The sequence below is a fragment of the Tyto alba genome, unplaced genomic scaffold (genome assembly GCF_018691265.1).
Source record: "Tyto alba isolate M040663 unplaced genomic scaffold, T.alba_DEE_v4.0 Super-Scaffold_42, whole genome shotgun sequence".
In the NCBI taxonomy this organism is placed as follows: Eukaryota; Metazoa; Chordata; class Aves; order Strigiformes; family Tytonidae; genus Tyto; species Tyto alba.
In genome coordinates, this window is record NW_024881318.1 from 15,600,456 (window position 1) to 15,621,830 (window position 21,375).

The following is a 21,375-nucleotide window of genomic DNA, read 5'->3' on the forward strand; positions in this document are numbered from 1 at the left end:
AGGACTTCCTTTTCCATCTGAATGCATTTAATGACTGACCTTGTAATTATGAGTACCTGTGCTAGGGGAAAGCCTCCTGTGTTATAATTCATTACCGTATATAACAAATTATAAAAGCCATATGAAAGAATTGAGAACACTCAGCAATAGTATAGTCCTTTTAAACAAGCTAAGATACTATTTAGAATCTAGATAATGCCTTGGTAAGTTTAGGACTAAAAAGCTAAAAAACTATTATAAGAGACATACTATTTCAACATCATGAAAAGAGACTACAGTTTCCTTTTGCAGAAGCCTGTAGCCACACAATGTTAGGCAATGATCTTGCAGAGGGTACTCAAAAACTACTCAAAGGGTAGTTCCTCTCCTAGGGCAATATTCTCATATGTTTGGTACTAGAACTCCTGTGGTACCTAGGAATCTTACAAGGGAGCTATTTCTATGTCCATTGAAAATTTTTATTGAAACAGTTTTTTTCAGCTACATCAGTTCAATGACCCAGCTTACTGCATGTCCCTTGAACATTTCAGCTAGGTGACACAAGACAGTACTACTCTTTTCTGCAGTAGTTTCACAAAACCACTTAGATGTAAACATCAGTTCATTGCTTATTGGGTGAATGGCTAAATGTTAGCTCCTGCTGTACTAGTGCTGATAATCCCCTATACAGGCCATATGAGACTGCAATCACTTTACCTTTTATCAGTTTTTGTTACTAAGTAATTTGAGTTGTACTCAAACTGTGATTCACAGAAAAAAAAAAAAAATAAATACCATCACATTCTCTTATCCAAACAAGTCTCCCCCTTTTAACATATCATTTTTTAAAAAAATATACAACAGAAGTGATTTTTTTTGGAACCCACCTGGTAGTTCTGCGTAGTGACAGGAGGTGGTGGTGGTGGAGCTTCTTGTTGCCTCTGTGTATAACCATAATCTGTAGCTGTGTGTGCTGTAGGATAGCCTCCATATGCAGCAGCTGTTGCAGCAGCTGCAACAGCTACTGGAGCAGGCCTGGCTACAGCAACCGTAGCTGCTGCTGGAGCATAGGCTGCAGTAACGGTGTGCGCAGCGACTGGTGCCTGGTGGACAGTGTAGCTAGCAACTGTAGTTGGATGGGAATAGGCTACACCCGAAGCTGGCTGCTGGCTATATTGGAAAAAGACAGTAAGTAATTAGATTAATCCAACGTACTTAGCTAATGCCTACACATTTCAAAATCTCAGATTTTATTAATACTTGTCTGTTCTATAAACAGACCTGCAGCAGCTATCTCTCTATGCATACGCTTTAATGGCTTTCATTACCTCTCTTCCACCTCCATTAAAAAGGCTGTATCATTTTCAAGTTTCTGTGGATGCACACATATCATGAATTTTTTAGTATTGCACTGTTCACTAATACTTAAGAATCTCTGTAGGGCTTCACATCTCCATAGCACCATTAAAAGATAACTCAAAACCAACTCTATGCCTATCAAGAAGGTAGTATCCCCTATTTCTCATAAGAAAATAGAAAAATGAAATCTCAGTTGAAGAAAATATACTCCGTGGCACAATGGAATTGCAGTATGTTTATGCTCAAAATCAAGAGGAACAAATTACTGTATCTTTTCCTAAAGTCTGTAATATTACCTCTGACATAACTACCAGAAACTAAGCACCTTTTGCCTATATATATGATTATTTTTGCAAAAGACATTTCTACATTTCTATTACTCCTTTGCGTTTTTTTGGGGGGGGGGTTGTGTTGTTTTTTTGTTTTGTTTTGTTGTTTTTTGTTTGTTTGTGGTTTTTTGTTGGTTTTTTGTTTTGGTTTTGTTTGTTTGTTTGTTTTTTTAGAAAAACTGATTTAGTCATTTTAATTAGAGCAAAACTCATTAACTTCAATACAATAAAAAAAAAAATTCTTACCACAGAAACAGAGACAAATTTATTACTATTGGATTTCCAAGGTTGGACTTCACCTTCTTCCCATCATAGACCCTTGATTGCCAAAAAGACTACTTGCATTCCATCCAAATTTAATTCAGTTGTAAATTGTGCTCACAATTATGTTTCATTTTATTTTCAATTTCTTAGCATAGCAGTAGAAGGTAAAGATCTAAAACACTTTGGCGTAGCTCCCACCACTACCTGAAACAATTCCTCCTACTTGACATACATAGGAAGACTGTTTTATCAGTTTAAGGTGAGAAACTGGACTCCACCAGAGAATTCAAGAAAACTACTGTATCATGGTAGAACTGAATGATAATCTATAAAATTAGGCTGCATTAGCTACAAAACTAGCAGTATAGAATTGTAAAATATGCACAAATTCTGAGGCAATTATCATATATATCTACTAAAAACACATTAAATAGAGAAAATAGATAGCAGTTTGTGAAACTCAGTCTGCAGTTGAGAACATCAACAATTCGATACTGCCAACAAGGAAGGTCTTGCTCCACCCTATCCTCACTCTTACTGTTTCCTCCTCTCACACACCAGACCTGACTATGCCACCCTATTCCACCCCTGGCTAGTTCTGCTACTTGTCAAGGTATTCAGTGCACTGATTTAACTCATTTCTCTAACAGAAAACAATGAGATTTCTTTTTCCTGGCCTTGAAACATTGGAGCTTACAAAACAAGTCTGCTGAGTGCCAGAGTCCACATATGTTATACATAGGGAATGGCAAAAAAAATGGGAGGAGAAAGAACAGGGACTTGTCCAGGAAGCATTAACTTGGCTCTTCCAAGTTTCATGAAACCTTGCTTAAGTTACTATTACAAAATATGATACAGTGCTCACAACACACTATGAAGTAACAGCACCAGCCAGTTTATCAAAGAAAATGCTTTTGTTCTCAGAATAAATATGATTAAAGCTACCTGACAGTTTTAAGTATTTAACATTGTGAAGAGATTATGATTGTTATCAGCAGGACTATTACGAAGACTCTGGTATACAGTTTAGTTTCTTCTGTGCTATTTTTGTACTGAAATTCCTTATCATGGTATAGAATGAACAGCCCAAATAATTTTATTTATTAGGCTAACATAGTTCTATGACCATGTTTACTTTAGCAAACCTGTTCCCCTTGCTTCTGCAACATCATGCAGAGCTAGTGATCGAGTTTGCAAGACTGCTAGAAAAATACTCTAGAATTGACCGTTCCTTCCTTTTTAAAAGTTATGTTACGTTATGCTACAGAAATTCATGATGACATCTTTTCTCAATTTATGACATCCCTTTTTCTACTCATGGTCTTACTGAAAATCTTTGAACATTACGATGATCATTTAAATGTAATTAATTTACACAGAAGTATTTTTGTGCCAATTTCATTTAACTTAACAAGAGTTTTTATCCTTGTTTTTCAATTACTGCCTCATCACATTTGCTGAGATGAACTTACCTCCTCCTACATTATTTTGCCAGACTCCCTATTCCACTGATCTTTCTTGCAGTGCCTCTGTGCACCTATCCTAATATTACTTATTCTTCTTTCTTGACTACAGATGGCAAGAACTATATGCATCACTTCAGATGAAGTTTCAGCTGTGCTACCCATTCTGCTCCAGACAGTGCTTTCTTTCCAAACAGTCTAGCTTCCTCAGAGCAGCTTTGTAGTTACCTGTGTATTGACAATATTTTCCTTGCATCAAGTATTTATATTAGTATGGAATATTATGATACTAAGTAAGACTCAGAACCAATCCCTAGGGAACTCCACTGCCATTATTCCTATTTGAAAAATCACTCTTCTAATTCTGTTAACCACCTCTACCATCTCCTTCCCTACAATTCTCTTACTAATCTCTACCTTCAGTAATAATTTTCCATACTGCACCACATCAAGTATTTCAACTTAGTTCCAATAAATAAGATTCCAAAAGATTCAGACATGTGCTCAAGTTATTAGAGCAACAATGAAATACAGTATGTCAACTGAGGTATGGTAACAAACCACATGAGTGTTCTTCACCACAACAAAGAAAGTAATTCAACTTAGTTTAATTCCCCAACATAGTGGGAGAAAGTTGAACCAAATAACTCTGTACATTCTGTGGGCTAAGGACATGCAAACAGGTACTGCAGCACAGCAGAGCAGAGAGAGGCTAACTCACTGACCTGGTAACTTAGTTTTATTTGTAGTTCAATTCTTCTCCAAAATAAATTCTAATATTCCTATAAGCATCTCTGAGTTCAAGGAATTCCAGCTCTCTTTATATGAAAAGATATTCATTTCAGTTGGCTTTACTAACTAGGTGGAGCTTAAAAATCACAGAACAATTAGTTTGAAACAAAAATTTGGAAGTCACCTGTTCTAACCCAATGTTCAAGGAACAGCTGATTTTTAAGTTGCATTAGATTTCTCATGGCTTCACCCAGTCAGGTTCTGATCATCTCCACGAATAGAGATTGGAAGACTGCTCTAGACAACCTGTTCCAGTGTCTGAGCACCCTCACTGTCAATAATTTTTTCCTTAGTTTATAAAACTTTCAGTTCCAAAACTAAATGATCTCTAAACCACATTTACATAGCGAAAACGCAGTTTGTGACCATTCAATTCAATGTAACTTCATATTACAATTCTTACTTATGATTAAAATAAACATCATTCCTTGATTTAAGAAGTGGGTGAAGGGCTTGGCAGCTTCAAACTGTACTCTACTGTATTGCTATTACATTACCTCTTCTGCAAGAATGCTTCATTCAAAAATATAATTTATTCATACCACACCTATTTCTTTAGCTGATCATAATAAATACAGTGCTTCCCCATGAAGCTGACTTTAATTTCTATTTTCTAGGAACAGCACACATTCTTCAATGCTCATCTTCCAGCCCAATTTCTATTTCACTATGTTTTCACTATCCCAGCCAGAGCCTGGTCTACACACCAGAACTCAATTGTTCTGCTCCAGGTTCTGTGGCTATTCAGTCAACTACAGGCCTTTTTCAGCACCTTATCTAGTGTGTTTTGTCTCTGTCTACCTGTTTTAAACTCCTACATCCATATCCCTATTTCCCCATGCTCTCTGCTGCCTCCTCCCATATAAGCTTGCTCCTATTCAAAAGTTTTATATACTCCAGTGTATACCTAGGTTGCCCTCATCTTCCACATCCTACATAAGTAACCTAAAGACAGAGATAACAAATTCTTTATTCACAATTATTGTATTATAATGCATAAGTATTTTTTTGTAAAACACATTTGACTCAAATCTTTGAATAACACCTATTCTAATGTCCACTTACATTAATGATGAGAAACGCTAATCCTTCTGATGCATTTGTATTGGAACAAATGCCATATATTATGAAATACCACTATGATATTAAACTTCTTAGATCAGACTGACTGCCATGAGCTGTGACCATATATATTTCTCCACACTTATCTCCAATTCTGTATCATTCTGATTTTCTGAGGGTGGGAGGGTGACAGGCCACACTCGCTCACAACCTTGTAGATTTCATCCTAGAACAAAGGCCACAGTAAAATTTAGCTTTGTCCACATTGCTGTCTGGTGTATGAAACTTCTTTCACTAAGTGAAAGTGTATTTTCCCAAGGCAGGTGCATGTTTTGCCCAGACACTTTGCAACCTGGATGTAAGACTAATACTTCAGCTGTTTTCATGGCATCAACAGTTGATACTGTGGTGTACAGTGAGAACTGTGATTCTGAAACAGTATAATATGTAAAAATCTTTTTCTCATTTTGAAAGCTTCCATTCAAAAGCACTGAGGTATCAAGGAGTTATGAAGATCTCCCTGCCCAATTCTACTCTATAATCAATTAAGCTATAGTATAGCTTTAAAAAAAAAAAAGTGTAATTCTGGGTAGATATCTAGCCAGGAAAAATCCAGCCTGAAAACTTACATTCACCCATGTTGTATTAAAACCCCAGCAACAAGAAGTCCACACCCTCAGAACAAGCTCTCAAAACAAGTGTTAGACATTGCTACTCTGTATTAATTATTAAAATAAATAGTTTCATAATTCTGTTGATATTTTTATTCCCCTTGTGAAAAAACAGGATATTCAAGCAGCAATTAAAAACCTTCTCTGACCTGCACAAGTATCTTCAACAACAAAAGTATAGCAGTGTTTTTGATATAGTAAAAGAAATAAGGACTTCCAAAGTAGGAAAAAAGCTGGCAGCACACTTAAAATTAAGTCAGAAGCTGGCTAGCAGGCAGAAATTGATGCTCAATAGCAATTAATGGAACATTGGTGTCCACTTAGTAAAACATTGTTCTCTAGTTCCAAAACAACAAAGGTTTGTCGAACTTCACTAGTTATATAATATAGGTTTGTAAATGAGCAACATTCCTTCACAAAAAAAAGCTTAGATTAGAATTGTGTTATAATTATTTCATATAGCAAAACTTATAGAAGGTCTGGATTTCCTGTAATATATTACTTCAAGAATGAAAGAGAATTAAGCGTAATTAAGAAACAAATATTGAATTTTCTTACATAGAACACTTGGCTTGTGTCCTCTTTCATTTCCAGCTACTGGACTTTTCTAGTAAAAAAAGTGTTGAGGCTTTTTTTTAAAGAAGTAAATTGAATGTAGAAAGCTTTATTTTTTCGCATGTTAACAATAATAAGAAAACACAGTACTTTGATATAACACTATCTATTTTGCCAGGTAATAAGTTCAGATGACGTAACATTGTAAGATATTTATTTTCCACATTAAGATATTTGTGGAGTAAGTCATGTGTTAAAAAACTTAATAAGGTATCTGTAGCGATTATTGTCAGAGGAGTAAGTTTTCAGGAAAATGCAGTCTATTTCCATATAAGATATACAGCACATAAAAGACAGAGGAAGCACATAACTCTCCCTACAAGCCTTGTTTTCCATCACACTGACTGATTTAATTTAAAAACTAAAATGAATTGTAACTCATGTGCATGTAAGCGAAAGAAAACCAAAAATGCTCATTTCCAGTGCATCTCCGTACTAACAACCAACACACACACACACATTAACGCTGCTGGTATTCCAGCTCTGTTTAGTGCTGAACACTGAAAATTCTTTGTAGAGGCAAAGAACATCTTAAAGTTGTTAGTTTTAGTTTTCTGAAGAGTGCTATTTTGATATAGAGTTAAGATCAGGACTAAAACCAATTTTGTGTCTACCCAAACTACAAGCTTCCTCAGAAATTAAAACTCCTAAGACTTATTTCTTGTAGGTTTTTTTCCATTTAAATAAGTGATTTACAGGCTAGTTTAGCACAACATTTAAGCTACTCTTAAAACAATTTTTAAAATACAAATATCTTGAACTAAAAAAAAGTAAGACTTATTTCTTGAATTCTAACTTTTAATAACATTTAAACATTCTAACTTTAATGAAACCATATTAGTCGAGACCTAACTGCCAGATTTTTAAAAATTTCAGAGATTCTTCTGTTAGCAGCAGAAGAGCAAAAAGTACAGTTTTGTAGTTTTTCTTTCAGGGATATGAAGACAGAAACACGTATAACCTAATTCTACAAAAACTGAAAGAAGTACTACAGTCTGCTGCTTCTTCAGATCCTAACCTAGGAAAAGTCAATACTGAGTAACTGGTCAGATGAAGTTTGATGTGTGTTAATGGAACCTGGGCAGAGCAAAGTAAAAACAAAATAACAATAACAAATCACGTTAGGTTTTTTCCTCTTAAACACAATTGACAATAAGCAGCATAAAATGGTGAAATGAAGTACCACATTACAGTAAGTTGTACTTCAAAACGGACTTCTGCTTTTCTAGATCCTGTGATGCACTAGAGGCATAAAATTTCAATGAAGACGGAACATATCTTTTTAGAACTTATATGAAAATGATTTCCTATTATTACATTTTTGTAACAGAACATTGTAACAAAACTCACTAAGAATCCAAAGAGAAGCCTGAAGGCATGCAAATGAGCAATGCCCTCTTGAGTTCTGTTAAATTTCAGCAGCTAATAACTTATTCTATGGTTTAACTAAATAAGGACTTAAAAAGACAGGTCTCTGTAGCAATTTTGAGTTTCCCTTCCTCTTCCTTGTTTCTAAAAACATCCTTGTGTCATTCCATTACAAACAAAAAATACTACTGCTACTAGATAGGTAAACCATATAGTATCAATACCTCACCTCAAAGATGAGTATCTTTATGTTTACAGAACACCCTTACTGCTTTGTTAATCTTCACATTTAGTCTCACAACCTGATTTAAAACCAACCAAATTCTGCAGTATTTTCCTCACTGTACATCACAACGTAACTGCAAGTGTCTTAACAGTGATGCAATATACATTCTGCATCTACCTTCCTTTGCTCAGTTGCACACAGTGGACAGCTCATTGCCCATACTGTTTTCTTTTATTATCAAAACATTGTTTTTATTCATGTAGTCAACAGCCATGTTCACAATGACAACATGCAAGATAAAAGATCTGAGCTTGGGATATTATATCTGCCTGGGATAGTACTAACTACTAACATTTTCCTTCTCAAAAACCACAGAATCAAAGAATAGCTGAGGTTAGAAGGGACCTCTGGAGATCATCTGTGGGTCCAATCCCACTCAAGCATGGTCACCTACAGCCAGTCACCCAAGACTGTGTCCAGACAGACAGCTTTTGAATATCTAAGGATGGAGACCCTGCAACTTCCCTGGGCAACTTGCTGAGTGTGCACTCTGCCCCATCATTCATATCATTAATGAAGATGTTAAACAGGAAAAATGCTAAAATTGGCAAGTTCTCCGTAAGATGAAAGCAACGTCACAAGTATTAAAAATTGTATTAAATTCTTAAAACATTCTATGTTTCCTGTCTTAAACTACTACTTTGCTTTTCTAGTACCAATAACGCAACTACACTTTAACCCACCATTGTTGCATTTTAGTGGCAGACAAAATTTTACACGTAATTTAACATTCCAGCATTAAGCCTACAACCATTAATCCATTTTGAGGTAACAACTACAACAGACATAACCATACCATTAACAGAAAAGCTTCCTGAAGTGCTTGGTTCCTAAAGACATGAGCCTGCTGCAAATTTCAAGCAGCTGGCAGACTTGCCCCCTAAAAATGACAAAGGCTCCTCTGATTAGTGAGACACCTTTCCTCTCCAATTACCACCATCTCCTCTGTCTCCCCATCATTGGTCAACTGCAATACTGGCATACAGCCCATGTTAACAAACCCAGAGCTCCTTATTGCCTTTCTAATGTTGGCATACCTCCTTTGAGAATGAGACCTCACTGATTTGAAAATAAGCCTATCAAAATCTTTTTATAAACAGCAGTAGCCTACTGGAGGCTTCTTGTGTATGTTAAGTAAGCTAGAACCGCATGTTTAAGAGAGCACTTAAGACTAACACTGGTTGAACAAAAGAGAATCAGCACCACACAGCTCTATCATATTCAGTGAAGTCTCTCTTTTGCTAAAAATGCATATACTTTAAGATGTGATGCAACTCAAGATAGAATGGGCATAAAATTTGCAGAAAGAAAGCTTCTGGAGTTTTTATACTATGATATTGGTACCTTTATCCTATGATAAAACTATGACTTTCATTCCTCCTGCATTTTAGAATGGGGTGTATATAACACGACAGTGTAAGGTAAGTAAATGTTTTTCTTAATATGAGTTTAAATCTCATAGTAGATTTTCACTTCAGAAGAAGCCATAAGTCCTACTTACTACTGTCCTTATCTTCCTGTTGTCCACCAGTACAAGACTGAATTGTGGTTAGTGATACATTAAGCTTGGGCTAGGAAGCCCATGTGAATTACAGCACTAATATATCTGAAAGATTGCATACTTTTGAAACCAGTATCTAGATGAAGAGGAGGTAACTGGGGTAGACACTGAATACAAAAGTAAATTAGAAGTACTAGCAAATGTAGAAGAAAACTTCACTACTTTACCCCCAAACAATAATCAATAGCCAACGTATCCATCCACAGCATTTCACCTTCCTTTGCTATTCTGCACCAGCCTCAAATATCCTGTAGTATCATGTACTGTACTTGAATTCCAAACCAGCTATAATTGCAAGAGTTCACTTCCATATGGCTGCCTAGAAGATTGCATTTTCACCTAATCTCACAGGCACTGTGATCTGCTCTGGACCTGAATTGCTAAAATTGACTTTAGCTGCAACGGCTTGCCACATCTAGTAATAGCCACTACTTGAAGACAATTCAAAGTTAACAAATCACTTTTGACTACCCAAGCATCTCCCATCTGTGTTCTGTCTCTTAGAGGAGGGACACTGCATGAATATCACTAGGATGAAACTCAGACACTTAAAGAGCCTTTAGCTTCTTAACAGAAACCAGAACCTTAACACATAGTTAATTAAATGAGACTACCAAATTTGCATACTTTCCTGTCCAAACATTTCTCAATGCCCCTACCTCTCCAGCAGCATCCCCACATTTCAATCACCCAACGTTAGAATACAAGCATAACTATGCCTCTTTCTAGCACTGAATTGAGAACGCTAGTATTTTATACACATTAAAGACACTCCAATATTAGGTTGTTTGTTTGAAATTGAATAGACACATAGTGGTTCAGGTGACCTACAGAGCACACACAAAGAGGTCTCATATCACTAAATTCCACATTTATTTCAGGCTCCTAAATAGATGGATTAATACAGTTACTTAAATAAGTAACAGGTGAAGTTTGCACTGAATGCAGATTTATAACCTTAGGCCCTAATACTACTACTAGCAGAATGCACAAATTGTAAAGGTATTGCAATATTCAGAGAAATTTCCTGTATTGGTATTTGCATAATCTAATGCTTCTCTCATTAAGTCATGACATTATTACTGGCTAGTGCATACAAAGAATTTTGATGAGCTGGGCAGCATGAAGTTTTATGCAGTGACTACACTGAAAGGAACAAGAATGCTTCTAATCCATTATTTACAGGTTTAAAGGGCACTTAGCTCTTTCACTGCCTTTGATTAAATATGAAACAAGTTAATATTTCAAATGTGTTTTATGAAAAGTAGTATTTATGAACTAATAAAGACAGACATCTATTCCCTTTCTTATTTAGTCAATTCAGGGAACTATACTCCTTACACTGTTACAGTAGTGCTGTGGTTTAACTCCAGCCAGCAAATAAACACCATACAGCCGCTCGCTCACTCACTCCTCCCCCCTCCCAGTGAGATAGAGAGAATCAAAGAAAGGTAAAACTTGTGGGTTCAGATAAGAATGGTTGAATAACTAAAATAAAATAATAATGGAAAAGAATGTAACAAAAGGAGTGAGAAATAAAGCCTGAGACAAGTGATGGACAATGCAACTGCTCACCACCCGCTGACCAATGCCCAAGTGGCGATCAGTCCCCCCAAATCAACTCCCCCCAGTTTCTATAATGAGCGTGACGTCCTATGGTACAGAATATCCCTCCTGCTAGTTTGGGTCAGCTGTCCTGGCCATGCTGCCCCCAGCTTCTTGTGCACCTGCTTGCTAGCAGAACGCGGGAAACTGAAAAATCCTGCTACCACCATCTTTCTTAAATATACAGCAGTGGAATATACATTTTGTAGCTCTCTATAAACAAGCTATTAAGGACCTGCCAAGTCTGTTTCATGAAGTTAAGCTCACTTTCAGACATTTTAAGTGACTCCTGTGTTTTCTGCTCAAAAGAGTAAAATCATTCTTATGAAAGGGCTGCTTTAATACTGATTACTGCGTCTCTTCACTTTGAGATGTGGTAATCAACCATTTCTAGGGTGGAGTGTCTTTTACTGATAGCAAATTAAATCATATCTTGCACTTGTGGTAGCAAAGGAAAATGCTTATTTTGATCAGTTTTCCATTTTCTCAGGAACACATTTAGGATTAACTATGAAAGCAAGTTTTGAACTTGAACATTATTCCAATTGTATGTTTTTATATTGCAGTTCAAAAGGAAATTTCAAACAAGCTGTTCAGGTTTGTAAGTCTAGAGACCACCTCAGCTCCACAATAAAAGGAATAATAATTTTTAAAATTCATCTCCACTTCAAAACTGCAGATATATGGACCTCAGTTTATTATTCACTTAGTTTGTTTACTTACAAAAAAAAAAAAAAAAAAGAAATCCTATTTAGGAACTCCTTCATACCCCATAACAACTCAGCTTCAAATTTCACTGTAACTGTCAAGTAAAACATAAACATTCCATAAGTACCTAATCTTGAAAGAACTAGAAGACAAGCTATATTTAATCCTCTCCTTTAACTATTAAACATTAGAGTAAAGCAAATGTAATGTACTTTCATCCATTTCCAAGAAAAATAGAAAGAATATATTTGGAGTCATCCCAAGACCTCCAAAAAACTGTACATTCCTGAAATTATGTCAAGTATGCAGTTTTTATTAGCTACTTAACAGTAGTGCATATATGCATTCATTTGTTAATAAGCCCTATACATATTTGTTTTATTTTTCTGTTTTTCCCATTACCCAAGATTTAGGCATCAAAGACTGCCTTTATTACAGATTTATGAAATGAATAATGTAGATTCAAACGTGGACTCTAAGTTGTTACTCCAATACAAACCAAAAATGTGAAGACATTCCAGATTGTACCAGTTTTTTGACAAACTAAGTAATCTGATTTCAGAAAATGTGAGATAATAGATGCTACCAATTACTTTCTAACACTCTGATACACAATGTGGATGCACAAACACAACGATATAAAGACTTACGGAATTGTGTCTCTACAAGATATACAGTGACAGGTCCCTGAACCCCAGTAGAAGACCTGCTCCTAGTCTTAGATATCAAAGTAGGAAATCTTTTTAAAAGGTGTCTGGCCCTGCAAGTACCTTCTCTATTTTCTTAGCCACATTAGTTATAACATTGCTTCAATGGAATCAAGTCCCCTGAATTTTCTGGTGCTTCAGCTCTTCCCTGATCCATCCAACCTCCTATAGGTAGGTTTATAACCTATGTTAAAAAGGATTCTGTCCTTCTACACTGACATAAGTAGGGGCAAAGACTTGGGAAGCAAGGTCTATCTTCCCTGAATCTGAAGGAGGAGAAGGGTCCAGGGGCAGCAGACAGTAACTTACAGGTGGTGCTGACTGCAAGTGGCCATTTTAATTTAACGGCCTTGGGACCTGATGCTGCTACCGATTCTCCTCCCCCTCTGTGGTGCCCAGCTTCATCTCCCCACCCTTACACCATCGGGGATACAGGGAGGCCCTTACTAGGACGATAAGAAAACACACCCGTGGGCAGGACAGACAAACAGAAGGGTCCCAGGCACAACCATCCCAGACAGAGGAACTGGGTGCAGAAGAGCCCCCCCCGTAGGGTGGGGGATGGGAGTAGCCCCGAGCCCTCACCCCGAGGGGGCATGAAGATGCCCATCAGGGACACGGGACCGGAGGCGATGAGGGGAAAGGGGGGTGCGGGACCAGATGGAAGGAGGGGAGGGGCGGGGCGGGGCAGGGAGGGGTCGCGGCGTTTACCTATACTGGGCAGCAGCCCCGCTATGGGTGAATCCAAAGTAGTTGCCGGTGGCCATTTTGGCATCTTCTCCCAGCCGGCTGGGCACTGTGGAGACGGTAACCACGAAGCGGCGGCGGCGGCGGCGGCGACGGCGGTGGCGGCGGCAACGACGACGACGACAACGACGGCGGATGGGGCCATGACAGGAGGCCCAGCAGGAGGAGCGGCGGGGAGCAGAAGAAACGGGGGAAGGAAAGCAAGGGAAGAGGCAGACATGGGGCAGAAAGAGCGCGCGAGCGCCTGGTCAGACACAGCGCCTCAGGTCGCCCCCCCCGCCCCGCGTGTAGGCCACACCGCCTTCCCCCTCCCGGCCCATGACACATGAATATAACGGGCGCCGTTACTTACCATAGGTGAACGAAACTACCGGGCATATGGGAATCATGAGTCCTTAATGGCAAGAACAGCGGCAACTGAACTCTCAACTCTCACCCCCCCCTCCCTCCTCAGCGCGGCGCTTGCTCCCTTCCCCCCACCCACCCACCCACGGCGACAACGGCGAAGTGCGGCCGGGCCGCCGCCGTGCGCATGCGCGGGATGTTCGCGGGGCTGCTGGGAGTCATAGTCCGGCGGGGCCCGGTGGCCGGGGGACCGCGCCCGCAGGAGAGCGGGGCTGGGCGCGGCGGGAGCCGCTGCCGCGCTTGAGGCGCCGGGCCTCGTGTGCGCTGGGTCTGCAAAGGGTTTTGGGACCTGCAGTCCCGCCCCCCCCCAGGCCCAGGCGCGGTGGTGAGCACCTCTGAGGGCCGACCTGCTCGTAGGCCTGCCTGTCCCCGTCCTCCCGCCATTATCCCCTGTTCCGTGCCCACAGCCATGCCACACCCCAAGCCGCGGACTCCTGTTGCAAAGATGGGGTTAGCTTCTCATCCGCTGGAGCCGGGCATACACCGCGAGAATGTAGTTGGCACTCTTGCAAGGCCACGGAGCTGAAAATCAGCAGCTGCAGTTGGTGCACGCCTGCAGGCTTCACAGCACGACCTACAATTTGTCTAAATGTGAAACCTGTTGCAGCTTCACCTGAGCCCCTAGCTGCATCACTGCCACAACATGTATGAAGAGCAATGTTGTAGACTGAGTACAGTGACACTAATTTAGGATCAAATATACCGCACTGATCTTCTAAGGAGGATCACTAAACATTGGCCCTATTGTTGGAGCCTGATACTTTGCGTGAACAATGCAAGCCTTGCTAATGACTGTGCCCTTGAAGAAGAGCTAAAAGACTCATAGGAAGGGAACATCCTGCCCTAGAAGGTGCCAAAGGCTGGATGATTGTCTGGGAAGCATGAAGTCAGTGAAAATCAGCGGTAACTGGGGTAAAAGGTAAAGGTGGTGGGGAGAGACTGCAACCACTGACACAATTCAAGACCAAAAAGCCTTACCCCCCTCCACCTGTAAGGAGCATGTGTGCTAATTTACATAGCAAGCAAGGCTAATCTAAATACAACTAACCAATAGCAGATGGAATGGTAATTACAGACCAATGAGTGTACATTTAGATAGATTTTTACTAATTATGAAACAAGATAAATAGGCTGTAGTTCCTTTGTGTGGCATGCTAGCTTTGTAAAATTACTACTGTTACTGGAAAGTGGTAATTAATTCACTCTCTAAGACTCAATTTTGGACTTTTAGAAAGCAGGCGTTCTTTATTACAGTGCCAGACACACAGGATAGCTCCTCCTAATGTGTGTGTGAAAACAAAATCAGCAAGCATTTATACTACCTTACTTATACGTATTAATTGAATTTTTATAATATTTTTAACATATTCATAACTTTTCCAGGAACTCATTAGCATATGTTAATGTCTCGTGAGCATGTCTGTTGGAGTCTTCAGGTGGTCGTCGGGACCCTTTAGATGAAAGCTTGTATTCTTCTTCACTTTGTCCACTAGATCACCCTTCTGCACAAACTCACCCCTGTGGTCATGTATATCTTGTCCTTCAAGGCTGGCCTGGTCTGGTTTTGTCGCTAATTTGCAGTTTCCTTATCTTTATGTTTCTTTGCACCTGCTACTACACGGCAAGACCATCTCAAGTAAGATTATTTATGAGTTCCGTATCCTACAGTCATTCTAACTATTCCTCAAAATGATCAATATTTGTTCTACAGCACAACGGTTAAATGGTTAAAACATCTTAAATTGATCTTAATAATTCTATTCCACAAATATCTATTTTCTAATAATCTTAGTTCACAGGTATCACTACCTAGCACCCATCTCTGCACAGACATGAAATAAAAATAAATACCTCGACCCTGTGTGTATTGGCTTGCATACAAGGTGAAAGAACCCTTCTGATGGGATAACATTTTGCAGACCCAGATGGGATGGCCAGAACGCTTTGCAAACTGGAAAAATTTCAGAGGAAATCCTCTGACTAAAAAAAAAAAAAAAAAAGAAAATATATTATAATCAGTAGTGGCCACAATATTTTTTGGAAGCTTCTCACAGGGGCCACTGCTGTAATCCACTCCCCCACTACCAAAAACCCTACCACCGAAACCCAGTGCAGGGTGATACTTCTCTGTTGCCTAAGAATGAAGTTAAATACTAGATGTTCTTAATAAATCACATTGTTGGGTCTGCACCCACTTTCAGGAACATTCAAGAAGGGGAATTTCCTTGATTGGAATTCCAGTACTGACCCAAATGTCATGGAGTGACATTTGGGACAACATAACTCATAGAATTATTAGTATTGAAAACCGAGAATGGGAGGTTAGAACTGAAAGCTCTAAAAGAGGTTATGAGCAGTGCTTAAAACCAGGCCCAAAGAAGAGTTATTTTCTGGTAGGGAATTACCCATATTGTAAAATGACTAAGATGATTATCTCAGAAGGCTGGGATGATTATTATTGGCTCACACCCAATGGGATAGGTAGGTACTGGATTTGTGGAACTAAAGCCTGTAAGGCCTTACCGCCAAATTGGTCAGGAACTTGTGTACTAGGGGTCATAAGTAAGAAATTAGAACCCCAGTTATGGATGAGGACATACCTCTGAAGGAACATAAGAAATAATAAACCCCTTGTCAAGCAACCTATGGGGTTTCACTCTTCCATTAGGTGGTTTATCCCCTCGTTAGGAGTTAGTGAATTAGAAACAGCTATAGTAAATATTTCTGCTATAATTAAGAAAATTGGAACAACTTATGATGCTACAAAGGTCCTACAAGAGGAAGTGTCTGAATTAGCTAAAATCACTTCACAAAATAGAATAGCTTTTGATATGATGCTAGCCTCCCAAGGAAGAGTGTGCACAGTTTTAAATACTAGTTATGGTGTGTGTGTTGACCAGAATGGTAGAATTTTTACAGACTTTGAAGAAATCTGGAAACAGACCAAAGCGCTCCACAAAAAGATGACACATGTTATGTGTTATTTAGATGGTTAACTTCCTGGTTCCCTGATCTGAGTCTATGGGTGAAGAAGTTATTGGGCATGATAATAAATGCCTTACTTGCTTTTGTATGTGTCCAGGTAACAATACAGTGGGTTTGGAAATATTCTGCAGTAGGAAAGTAAAGTTACGAGAAAATGAGACTAATATAAGAGAAACTACAGTGAAGTTCCTCTTTTATAGTTTCAAAAGGGGGAAATGTAGACTCTCCCCTCCTTATTTTTATTAAAAAATGTTCAGAATTGGACCACTGGATTGTGGTGCTTAGACAAGGAAATGGAAGTTTTATTTACTCCACTGTCTTTTGAGTTTTTTCCATTATAAACCTTCCATTATATTGATAAATATACAGTACTCAATACACATTTCATTAAAAATGTAAGCATCTATATAAACAGACATTCACACACCTTTGAACTGTGTATCATTAAAGCTATATTTGCAAGTGGGTAGGCCTGCAGTTGCCTATTCCTTCTTCATTGATGAGGTAAACTTGCAATATTTAGCCTCTTTTCAGCCTTTGGCTCCACAAGCTGAGGAAAAAACCCCACTTTGTTATTCACAATACAGATTTATGTCTTAGGTTTCATAACTTCTTTTGTCTGAGTGATTTCTAGTAGTTCTAATTCAAATATTCCACCTTGTACCTTGTTATTTCAGCCCTGCCTATGTCTGAGCAGAGCTCTCATTTGTCAGCCTGATTCAGCTGCAATTTCAGCAGAAGTTTCAGATTACTTTTCTGGGTGAATTTTGCATATTGAATGTTCAGTCTATATATATCACTTTAAAAAGATTACAACATACTTTCTGAGAAGTCACACTTACTAAGTGTGACCAAAAAAAAAGTAAAATATCAAGAAGCTTTCCCATTTTCTTGGAAAAAACCCCCAGTGGTATTATACAAGTCTTTCCTCAGCAGTTTCCTAATAAGAACCTGATGCTTCCTGGTGACTTTGTGAACCATTACATAACATCTATTTATGTTACTACTAGCTCACAGGATCAGATTCATAGTCTATACTTAAAAAACCTCAGTGGGTTATAAAACAAGATTGCATCTCTGTCAGACACGTGTATCAGATTTGCTTCAAAATGAAAGAGTAATAAATTCAGATTAGATCCTCTAGGGCATTTTGAATTTTACCAATTTCAGTATCTTTAACTGGAGGGAAAATAAATGGAGCGATAAAGCGCAAATCATGTGGCAGAGAGAGAGAGGCAGAAAAGCTTTAGTGAAACATTCATAAGATTATTTTTTTTTAAATAGGAAAAACAAACTTCTCCATCTCTGTTCCTATTATGATTACAAAAGAACTGCCAAAAATGTTGACAATAAAAACACACCGGAACACAAAACTTTAATTTGGAATTAAATAGTACAGCTACTCTGTTTGCGTGAAGTTCAATGCATCTAAAAATATCACAGACAAAAATGGCAAGCTAGCATTCGGAACAACAAATCTTTGACCTTCATTTCAACTATATAAAGGGAGATCTCTAAAATACAGTGAGAAGAAGAAAGCACCATATAACATGCAGTCTCATCAGTCTTACTATTTAATGTTTTAGACACACGTCTCTGTTGCTACCACAGGATAAACTGGCTACACAGTTCAAAACTGGAGTTGAAACACAATGTGGAAAACTCCAAATCTTTTGTACCTTATCTGCAAACCACTAAAAGTGAGCAAACATAGACTCTTTTTTTTGTTTGTTTGGTTTTTTTGTATCAGATGGAGGTAAGATTTCTCAGAGGCAACCTTCCGGTCTATCTAAAACCAGACTCTCAGCCGGCCTTTGTGTGACCACCAGAGGGCAGGGCAGATGCAGCAGAAGATTAAAGCTTTCCTACACAGTAGAGTACAGACCATATTGACAAGAGCGGCACTTTTATTTCCTGGAAAGGTAATTTAATACTTAGTGCTCTATTTGTAAAAGCCCTAGATAGGAAAAGGTTTAAAACCAGTATAAGGAGTCTAAATGTTCTATTCTCACCTGGAAATTATTTCAGATAGCTACAGACAGAAGACATTCATCAATTTACCAACCTTCTTATTTTAAAGTGAAATGACATTTTTTAAGCAGTGAAGACAAAGTTCAAACAGTTTCACCAAGGTTTTAAGTGATTAAAGCAAAAAAGTGCTACCTTTTAACAACAGGGCTTAGACATTGAACAGTGACTGTAACAACAGAAGTGTTAATAAAATAAAAGCAATTTACTAAATCACAAGTGGAAGTTACCAGTGTTAGAATAGCAAATTGCAACATAAAAAAATCCACCACCCAAATCCAAGCATAATACAAAATTATGCAAGTGCTAATGCAAACTCAAATTACACATCATATGCACATGAGAAATGAACCAGTTACAGTACACAAGTGGAAATACTCTCTGGCAGTATCCTTACTCTTTCTTTCCTGACAGTTTAATAAAATTAGCATCCATATTGTAGGCTAACCTTCCCTTCCTCATCAGATTTCTTCATCTACCTTTTAAACTAATAACTACTGAATACTAAACTTTTAAAGAAGAGTCCCTCATTCTGTTTGCTCGCACATTTGTTTCCTATCAGCTCTACTATTTGTTAACCAGAGTCAAACCACTGCAGTTAATAATTGTTATGAGACCAGAAGCACGAGCTTGTATTTTTCAGCATTCCCATTCAAATCTGTATGCTAAAATTTCTTTTTGAAGAAAACGCCAAAGATGTGTGATACGAAATGAGGCAATCAGGCAGTATCTAGAAGAATTTAAGCCCTTTTAAGGCAGCTACAGAAGCAAAATGTCTGATGAGGGAGCAAATCCATTACAAAAATCTATTTTAAGAGCTCAGAAAGTGAACTGTACCCCTTGGGGGGAGAAATGACTCACTCAGAAGGTAACAGAAAAAATTTACCTTGGAAAAATTAAGACTCCTTTCCTACTTTTCTAAATCCAGCATTTTTTCTTAGTATCCTCTTCTTTTTAAACAGAATAAAATATAGTAGGGGTAATTTACCAAAAAGGTCAAACAGCCACTATACTCAATGACCAGAATAATTCTCGAAGAAACCTATCATTACTGAAAAACACAACACGAAATCTCCAGCTGTAGCAAGCACTCCCTTCCTCTCACTGACCTGTTATTTGCAAATTCAGCTGTAAAACTAAACATGGTGCTAGCTTTGGAGAAAATGCTGTAGGTGGGAGAAATTAACTCTTTAAGGTCCAGCAGAAAAATCTCCTAGTCATTTCAAGGCTGAAGGACTTGATTAAAAATGCATAAAAAATTGTTGACTTCAGTGTGGTGCTCCAAAAACCTTACTGTTCTTCGTGTAGTAGGTGTTGACCTATAAGAAAGCAAAGCAGACCTGAACTGAACTGCCATTACTATTCAAATATGAAAAGTTAGTCATGAATAGAATAGCTATGTTTTTTCAAATTAATATTCCACATGGGGAGACTATCTTGAGCAGAATGGTTTGTGTGTTTTGGTTTTTTTTTTTTTTTTTTGGAGTTAAACATTAAGTATTAAAAGATCTTCCACAGTTACATGGTTTGACAAGCCTGATGCTTGCACAGTGGTGGTAATTACTATATTTGCATGCATGTGATTTACTATGCTTTGATTCTGAATAAAGAACCATAGTTTTATTTTTCAAAAGTCATATATGTAGTAAAAACTGTATTTTAAATTTTTTTTTCTTTTTCTTTTGTAAGATATATAACATTATGAAACCACCAATTTGCGAGAATTAGTTAAAAGAGTGCACTTCTAATTTCTGGCATTAACTTCCTGTTTTCCTGGTACTAAGCAAAAAAGTGAAGAACTGGCTCTCATGCTGAGAACTGGCTCTTATACCTCAGTTCGTGGTGAAGGCTATCAAGACCTCATGGATCCCATCTAAAAACCTCTTTGCCCTCCTCCCGTAAGTATTTTTTCAGAAATACTGCTTAGGACTTGCAGCATCTTATGCTGATTTAGGGGGATTATCCCCTCTTGAAACATGATGTTTATCCTTCAGGCCCAAGTCAGTGTACAGAGATCTTTGGAACTTTAAAAAGCCCAAGACATTTGATTTTAAGGTGTTTGTTCTTGAAACTACAGAGGCAGATCAGCCACCACCCCACTCCACATGTACCAACAAAAGCTTTATCTAGAAGCTAGGATTGTGATTAGAGTCCACTTCCTATTTCTGATAGTTTGTGTGCACTTCTTATGAAAAGCTGGCGTTGTCATGGTAGCAAAAGCACAGGTCTAGAGGTAATAACAATGAGAAAAGGACTAAACTGGTAATGGGTATCTGAAGCACTAGGCGTCCTGCACTGCTTACAGTACAACCACATGAGCCATCGGTGCAAACAGTGATAAGCAAATTGTAACAGGCTGGGCTAGTTTTGTGTGAAGTTGTGTTGGCTATGATAATATCTTAATGTTAAGAAATCTCATCATAAACTGGAAGTATAGCCTC

General features: G+C 38.2%; 1 protein-coding gene and 1 non-coding gene across 4 annotated transcripts in view; both read right to left on the reverse strand.

Annotated features, from left to right (window-relative positions):
• The window catches only part of ZFR (zinc finger RNA binding protein), a 42,162-nt gene extending 28,180 nt beyond the window's left edge, over positions 1-13,982 (reverse strand). For all 3 annotated transcript variants that reach the window (XM_032992256.2, XM_032992254.2, XM_032992257.2), the window contains exons 1-3: positions 13,869-13,982; positions 13,481-13,565; positions 867-1,149 (exon numbers count right to left, since the gene is read on the reverse strand). In XM_032992256.2, the coding sequence (XP_032848147.1) occupies positions 867-1,149; positions 13,481-13,565; positions 13,869-13,905 (405 nt within the window). In that variant the 5' untranslated portion in view covers positions 13,906-13,982. The remainder of the gene's footprint in view (positions 1-866; positions 1,150-13,480; positions 13,566-13,868) is intronic.
• Positions 2,992-3,128, reverse strand: LOC116961396. Its single transcript, XR_004406982.1, has one exon. It is a non-coding gene; the product is annotated as a small nucleolar RNA SNORA66 (small nucleolar RNA).
• Positions 13,983-21,375: the final 7,393 nt, after the last annotated feature.